Source organism: Drosophila persimilis, unplaced genomic scaffold (assembly GCF_003286085.1).
Source record: "Drosophila persimilis strain 14011-0111.01,24,50 unplaced genomic scaffold, DperRS2 tig00000431-arrow-pilon, whole genome shotgun sequence".
NCBI classification, from domain to species: Eukaryota; Metazoa; Arthropoda; class Insecta; order Diptera; family Drosophilidae; genus Drosophila; species Drosophila persimilis.
The window spans coordinates 1140177-1147426 of NW_020825312.1; the positions used below are offsets into that span (position 1 = coordinate 1140177).

Genomic DNA, 7250 nt, shown 5'->3' on the forward strand with positions numbered 1-7250 from the left:
TATACATATATATGAGAGTGATTAAATAGAAACAGCATTTAGGATTAGTTAAAATATCAGTAAACTTATTATCGAAAATGTGCTGGTTTTTTCGGCTGTACAAAAGATGATACTTTACTTTAATCTAAAATATAACTTTGTGTAGTTTCGTGATTTTTTGTGAATTTGTGTGGCTGACCTCTACTCTACAACGGCGCTACTCAATCAGATAGCCTTTTATGAAGGGCAGGCCCGTGGGTACTCGCTTCTGATAGCGCACATAGTCCGACTGGAAGAAGTTGAGCAGGGAGTACTCCTCGACGTAGATGCGATCGTGGAAGAAGAGCCAGCTGACAAACGTGTAGACGCAGATGCAAATGGGATTGATCAGTATGAGCTGTGTACCGATGGACCACCAGAACCAGCCAACATAGGAAGGATGCCGGCAGTATGCGTAAATGCCGTGCGTAATGAGCTTGTGGTCTGAGTGTTTCTCATTTTGCACCTGTAAAAGTATTTCCAAGTAGAATCACAAAAAGGCATCCATTTAAAAAAGCTTACCAAGTGCGTAAAGCTTCGTCCGGCTGTGATGATGGCCGACTTCCGGATCAGCTCGCCAAAGGTGCACAGGGCCATGCCTAGCACCCAAATGTAGCCGTAGCGTTTAAAATCGGGCAGGAAGTACACTTCCAGGGAAAACTCAATCCAGCTGGCTGCAGCAGCCAGGCCATAGTGTACCGAATGATTAAGCATAAACGAGTCTAGGGTCAGCGTGCGCGGATTAGCGTAGGCTATGACCAGGAACTCTGAATAATGAAAGAATGCCATAAAGCATCCGTAGACGCCAAACTGTTGCCAAGACGTAGGAGCAAAGCAAATTACTAATACGCTCACGGCCTCGACAAACCCCAGAAACGACGCCCGTATTGCCACCTAGTGCAGTCCCAAAAATGATAAGAACGAATACAATACTCCGAAAATGTGGCTGCTGACTCACCTGGTAGTCACTATTTCTGAGCACAAATCGAATGATCATGTTGATCAGTGCGTAATAAAGGACCGGTCCCCAAAGGACGGCACCCCACACGTTCGGCACAATGCCATAGTAGATCTGTGGCACTGATGGGATTAGAACAAGGGTCGCTGTAATCACAAAACAATACAAACTTAGACGACCCTCATAGCACGGCCAGCAGTCGCTAGTTGTTCCTGCAGCGGGGTTGCGTTGGCTGTTTGCACACATTATAACTAAATTAGAAGACTATTTGTGCACTTGCTGTATTGTAAATCATGGAAAATTTTGTTTTTCAGAACATATGCTTTACAATCAGAATGTAAATAAACCGGCAATTCTAGATACCGATAGTGGTGTCATCTGCAAGGGGCCGATAGTCCGCATCGATATATCTTATCGATACACATATGTGAACACGCAGGCGGGTTATGTAAAATATAAAACATTATTAATTAAAAGTGCTCAAGAATACGTAGAACTATTGAAAAAAATCAAGCCATGGTCTTCCTGAATATACCACTATTGGTGCGCGCTCGTGGTCCTGATGAGTTTTGGCGCAAAAGACGTATTTTCAAATTGGCAGCGGTGAGTGGAACCGTAAAAATAGAATTAACTTATTTACAATAATTACATACATCAAATGCATTTGTACTTTCAGCATTATCGTAGTCGCACTCGCAATGTCTATTCTTTTGCTATTCGGAGTGTCCACAGAGCCTTGGCGTACGCCACTAAGGGCCGCAAGTTGAAGAAACTGGACATGGCCCAGTTGTGGACGACTCGCGTCGAGGCCGGATGCCAGCAGTATGGCGTAGGACTGGAAACATTTAAGGAGGGTCTTACGCGCACCGACATCCTGTTGAACAAGTAAGCTGTGGCAGCTTACTTACTTAATGGCAGATCTGCAATCCAATGTTCTCTGTCCTTTGCAGGAAAATGCTCGCTGACTTGGCCATATGGGAGCCGCGCTCATTTGAGGCTTTGGTGAAGATCTCGCGGGAACGGGCCGCCGTTGAAGGATTTCCCGACATAAAGCAACGTTCCGCCTTCAATCAGGTTTATGGGCTGCGCAACCTGAAGTTGGATTAGCTTAAATAATAATTAATATTTCAAATATAGCTTTTATACATGTTAACAAGAGTAACTCGGCTTTTATTGAATAGCGGTCAAGGCTAAATGCAAACAAAAATATTGCATCAGCGTTTATTGTGGTTGGTAGGGTTACATACTAATAAAAAACATAGAATTCATAGAATTTTGAGACTGGTGCGCGGGAAGCGTCTATTCCAGTTTGGCCAGGATGTCAGATTCGCGGAACAGAAACAGTTCCTTAACATCGCCCTCAAGGTTAACCTTGGTGCCACCGAATTCGGGCAACAGGACACGGTCTCCCTCCTTCACGCCAATGGGAATGTGACTGCCAGTTGACTGGAAAGGACACAAACGAATTAGTTTCAACCGTAATATATGTGTATGCACACAGCCAGCAATGATCAGCAATGTGGCACAATTATGAAATACTTACAGCATTGCGCGCGCCAGGCCCCACAGCGACAACAGTACCTTCGAGAACTTTGCCCACCGCCTTTTCGGGCAAGACAATGCCGCCTTTCGTTTTGGTCAGAGCCTCGGCACGTTGAATTAGAATGCGATCCAGCATGGGTATAATCTTCTTAATAGCAGCGGCCTACAATAGTAATTCAATTCAATTCATGTTTCTTTTAATTGGCTGCTCTGCCCCCTGTTACACAACAGGCCGGCGAAGTAGAAGCAAGAAAAGGTATGTGGAAACTTCTCGAACAAAGTTTTGGGCACGGTTTTTTGTAGTGATTGCTACGCATATAACCTTCCGATTGGATCCCTAGCTCAACATACCATTTCTCTTTTTTAAATGCAAACTGGAGCGACTGAGAAATTAACTTTCGTAACTACGCACGTGTGGTTGCCGGCAAACGCGGATTTATCAATATCGACATCGATACTAGTGGGACCGCGGACTTATGGATTAAATATACCCTCCAACCCTCAGAAATATACTGAAACATACCATCTCATTTTAAAAATATACCGTAAATATACTGATGAATTCAAGTTCTATTTTACATATTCCTCGTTTTTGATATTCCGTCGAATATTACTAGCTAGAAAGAATGCGTAAATATGCACACAAATTTGTCCTCTTTACTTTCAAAAAATCCAGGATAGCTTTCACTGGAACTGCGAAAAAATGTAAGTTTCATTTTCGTGGATATATGTACATATATGCAAAGCTTCGATGGATGGTGTCGATGGCAAAGCACAGCTATCGATTGCATTATAAATATTTTATGGTTTTCTTACGTGAAGAAATTTTATAAAAAAATTTGTTACAATAAAATTCGTCTTTACACCGCCGAGATTATTGCAAGCGCTGAACAATTCGAAACCTGGTGTGGTGCTTAATTGCTTCTTTGCTGAAATTCGGGTGGTTCCCAAGAAAACAATCAACAATAATGTCTCGTAAAAACACGTTTACAGATTTCAGCGAACTGCTGTTGCCGGATTTTGAGAGGATCTTTCGAAATGACCCCACATGGACACGTCGGGATCTCATGGCTCTCCACAGGAGAATTTGCGATCTCTGCTGCACCGTATTAATTGAGACCAAACGCAGCCAGAAAGCTGGTGAAAAAGTTTACACCACCCTACAGAGTTTTCTAACCGATCGGCTTGAAAGCATAGTAGAGGAACTAGAATTAATAAACGACGAACAGGAGTTGCTCAGTGAGTATAACCGTTGCTGGAAATCGTACCAGGCATCCGTCACTGTCCTGGATATCGGATGTAGCTATTTGAACGAAAACTGGCTAAAAAGAGAGATTTTTGAAGATCGTGATGATGTATATACGATCTACCGTCTGGGTATGATTCTGTGGAAATCGAATTTATTCAAACGGATTGATCGATTTCTAATCACTGCCATTCATCACACTATGGTGGGAGAAATCCACGATCAGCCCATTAAACGCTCCAAGATATATACTGCGTTACAGTCGATCGTCGACATATTCAGCAATGACGTCAATCAGTCTATTTCCGTGCTAAAAAAAATGACCAACGTTTTCCAATCGAATGTTATACAGTTTTTCGAGTCTGAATCGAAAACATTGTTCCGAAGCTTGCTAGAATCGGACTTGCGCGAAGAACTACAACTTTTCGTGAAATGTGCCATTATATATAAGCCTGCTATTGAGCCGGATCTGTGCAACACACTGACCGCACACCTTGAGTGCCTGTTAAAGAATTCGATCGACAGATGCGGGAAGTTTAATTATGAGAGGGACTATGTTCAAGCCATATGGGGCCTGAGAAAAGTTCCCCTTCTAAGGGCTTTTGCAGATCGCAAAGAATTAATAGCTAAGGTTGATCATGTGTGCGTTGAGGAGATAAACAAAATAACCGAAGGTAAAGAAGAAGGGAATACACCGCTTATACTTTCCCGGTACTGTCATATACTAATGCTGAATAAGCCATCTTCCGAAAACAAAGAAATCACGCTTCGAAATGAAATGAAAAAAATTGTTGATGTCGTTCTATATTTGAGCGAGGAGAATAGGAAATCCTTTACGAATGACTACTTTGCACTGCTGAAAAAGCGATTTATCGACGATACATCTGCATCGGATAAAAACGAATCATTGCTAATCTCCATGCTAGCGAAGCGTCTTGGGAGTGATTTCCAAGTAAAGCAAAATATCGAGTGGAATGAAACGAATGCATCGAATGGCATACAAGCAAAGTGCCAGGAGTTCCTGGTGGGAATAGGCTTAAAAGTACAAATTGATATTCGTGTCAAGTTTATTAAAGTCAGACAGCTCGAAGGTTCAATAAATGGCATTCGATTGCCCGTGGAACTGGAGCAGTTCGAAAACGAGTTCCGATTATTTTGGTCCAAAGAGTTTAATAGATATGGGCTCAACTTCCATCCTCTCAAGTCCTGGGGCGAGCTGACCATGAACTCAAGTTCCCAGAAATGTTATACCCTCCGGGTAAATACTTTGCAAATGGCTCTGCTTCTGCAGTTCAACCACCAGAATACGTTCGCTGTCCAGGAATTGGCCGAAAATGTGGGAACCAGCCCGGAGACACTGATAAAGGTACTTATTGATTATTACCTCATAATCCAAATTTTAACAGACATGCTCTTCTTGTTTTAGGTGATGCGTCCACTGATCGACCACAAGCTATTGATCGCCAGTGAAAATTCTGCACCCTTGACCCCGACATCTTCTATAACTGTGTGCAGGGATTACAATAGAAAACGGATCCTTATAAACTGTTTAAAATCTATCGCACCAATGGGTCAAAACCCGACAACTGAAAGAAATATACATATGCAGGCGCTAGATACAGCAATAGTGCGCATCATGGAAAGAGAGAAGCAATTAGAACTAGATCGACTGATTTACGAAGTGACGTTAGAGCCGAAGCATCACTCCAGACCCATTTTTAAAATTAAAGCTCGTATTGAACATTTTCTTAAAAATAAATACCTGGAACTTTCATCAGGCAAACAAGTAATTAAACTATCTAAAATATAATTATATTATAATGAGCCAGATTACCAAAAATGATTCGAACAGAAGTAAAAAAAAGATTTCATTTGTAAAAATTTCTTACCATCGGACAAAAAAATACATTTGTAACACAAGCAACACAAACATTGGACTTTTTGATTTAAATCAATCAGCTAGGCAGCTTTATGAATATTAGGAAAGTTACCATATCTAGCAGATTGACGAATGTGGATTAGATCGGTTCACTAAGACAGAAGGCTATGTGCATTGGCTATGCTACCCTTTCCACGCGCTTACTCCTTCTCTCTCACTCTTTCTCGTGCAGTGTGCACCGCTATCGGAGCGGAGCGAGACAGCAGCACATATTAGCTGTGTTTGAGAAGTGAAAGAGAGAAAACAGATATATCGCACAAAAAACAGGAAAGATGAAAACGGATAATATATGATAAGAGAGAGAGAGAGAGAGAGGGAGATAGTATGCGATACCAATTCTGCTACTTTCGTAGAATTACGTATAAATAAAGCTATGCAAGTACATATAAAGTATAACTAACGTTCCTGCTGATATTCTATTGCATTGATTTTTCGCTTTGCTTTAGCTTAAAGTAGATCGACTTAGCACGCTCGTTAATCAGCTGAGTCTTTGCAAGTCTCTTTGGAAGTGCCTTGGATATATCCTTGTGCGGTCGCCTGTGCACCTTTAGTTCTCCGCTGAAGAGTGGGATCTTCATTGTTGCAAATCCTGAAAAATCGCACCCAGGTGATTTCTGTGGGGTGGAAAAATACGAGTAAACTAAGTATACATATGTATATTTCGAAACAACTTCTCTCACATAACTTGCTGGTTAAGCAAGGATTGTATTGGAAATCCTCGGGGCATACCTTGCAGCGGAAGGGCCTGGCATTGAGCTCCGGGATCGATTGCTACGTCTGGTTGTCCGGCTAGTTAAAACAAAAAGGTCAAACAAATAAAACGTAAGTGTGTGGTCGTTCTTATTGCTCAATTCTGATATTCCGTTGAATAATGCTGGCTATTTAAGACACTCAGCTCTGCCCACATCATTTTATGCCATTAATGAATAAATTGTCTACAAGTTTAATTACTTTTAAGTACTCCATTTTATTGTACTGTGTATCAAACAAGGCTTAAACAAAAAAATTCAACAAAAAAAACAGTGGCAACGTGAGTGAGTAATAGCACTAACCATACAGTATATACTGTATATATATACAGTATATACTGTATGGTTAGTGGTAATAGTATACATACATATGTACATATATCGGTTGCCTGTTTTGCATAGCACAGCAACAGATGGCGCTGCACGGCAAGTGGCGCGCTCTGCACGAGGAAGAGTGTGTGTGAGAGAGAGAATGAGTAAGCACGTGGAAGGGGTAGCGTAGCCACTGCAATTTCATTTGTTCCTCCTGGCTATAAAATTGATCTGATCTGATCCAGATTCGGCAATTTCTATCTGTAATCTAAGATATAGGCGCTAATCGGCTATTGATGCCGATCAAGACTAAATAGTCCTAATTCTGTTTTTACACTGTAGAATTTTTCACGTCTGATTGCATTGATAGTTCACAAAATACTAATAAATTTATATTGCAAAAATGTAATCCCTTTAAGTTTCCATAAAAATGGAATTTCCCTAAGTTTTTGGTATCTACAATTTCTCTGACCAGTAAATTTGCAT

The 7250-nt window shown here is 41.3% G+C and overlaps 5 protein-coding genes and 1 long non-coding RNA gene across 6 annotated transcripts; 3 read left to right on the forward strand and 3 right to left on the reverse strand.

Annotated features, from left to right (window-relative positions):
* Window positions 1-44: 44 nt before the first annotated feature.
* LOC6595775 (protein-S-isoprenylcysteine O-methyltransferase) lies at window positions 45-1271 on the reverse strand. The gene is made up of 3 exons (XM_002021286.2): window positions 977-1271; window positions 541-912; window positions 45-484 (listed from the first exon to the last, which is right to left on the reverse strand). The coding sequence occupies exons 1-3, from the start codon at window positions 1220-1222 to the stop codon at window positions 197-199; spliced, it is 906 nt and encodes a 301-aa protein (XP_002021322.1). The 5' UTR covers window positions 1223-1271; the 3' UTR covers window positions 45-196.
* Window positions 1272-1452: 181 nt separating this feature from the next.
* LOC6595809 (39S ribosomal protein L20, mitochondrial) lies at window positions 1453-2134 on the forward strand. Its single transcript, XM_002021285.2, has 3 exons — window positions 1453-1579; window positions 1653-1861; window positions 1927-2134. The coding sequence occupies exons 1-3, from the start codon at window positions 1493-1495 to the stop codon at window positions 2081-2083; spliced, it is 453 nt and encodes a 150-aa protein (XP_002021321.1). The 5' UTR covers window positions 1453-1492; the 3' UTR covers window positions 2084-2134.
* A 20-nt stretch (window positions 2135-2154) lies between these two features.
* LOC6595808 (10 kDa heat shock protein, mitochondrial) lies at window positions 2155-2951 on the reverse strand. The gene is made up of 3 exons (XM_002021284.2): window positions 2870-2951; window positions 2520-2681; window positions 2155-2422 (listed from the first exon to the last, which is right to left on the reverse strand). Exons 1-3 carry the CDS (start codon window positions 2870-2872, stop codon window positions 2276-2278), a joined length of 312 nt encoding a protein of 103 aa, XP_002021320.1. The 5' UTR covers window positions 2873-2951; the 3' UTR covers window positions 2155-2275.
* Window positions 2952-3200: 249 nt separating this feature from the next.
* On the forward strand, window positions 3201-4864 carry LOC113565994 (cullin homolog 1). Its single transcript, XM_026989590.1, has 3 exons — window positions 3201-3223; window positions 3512-4788; window positions 4841-4864. The coding sequence occupies exons 2-3, from the start codon at window positions 3586-3588 to the stop codon at window positions 4862-4864; spliced, it is 1227 nt and encodes a 408-aa protein (XP_026845391.1). The 5' UTR covers window positions 3201-3223; window positions 3512-3585.
* Window positions 4865-4997: 133 nt separating this feature from the next.
* Window positions 4998-5920, forward strand: LOC6595807 (cullin homolog 1). The gene is made up of 2 exons (XM_002021283.2): window positions 4998-5130; window positions 5191-5920. The coding sequence occupies exons 1-2, from the start codon at window positions 5038-5040 to the stop codon at window positions 5572-5574; spliced, it is 477 nt and encodes a 158-aa protein (XP_002021319.1). The 5' UTR covers window positions 4998-5037; the 3' UTR covers window positions 5575-5920.
* On the reverse strand, window positions 5703-6699 carry LOC113565980. Its single transcript, XR_003408870.1, has 3 exons — window positions 6655-6699; window positions 6384-6492; window positions 5703-6317 (listed from the first exon to the last, which is right to left on the reverse strand). It is a non-coding gene; the product is annotated as an uncharacterized LOC113565980 (long non-coding RNA).
* Window positions 6700-7250: the final 551 nt, after the last annotated feature.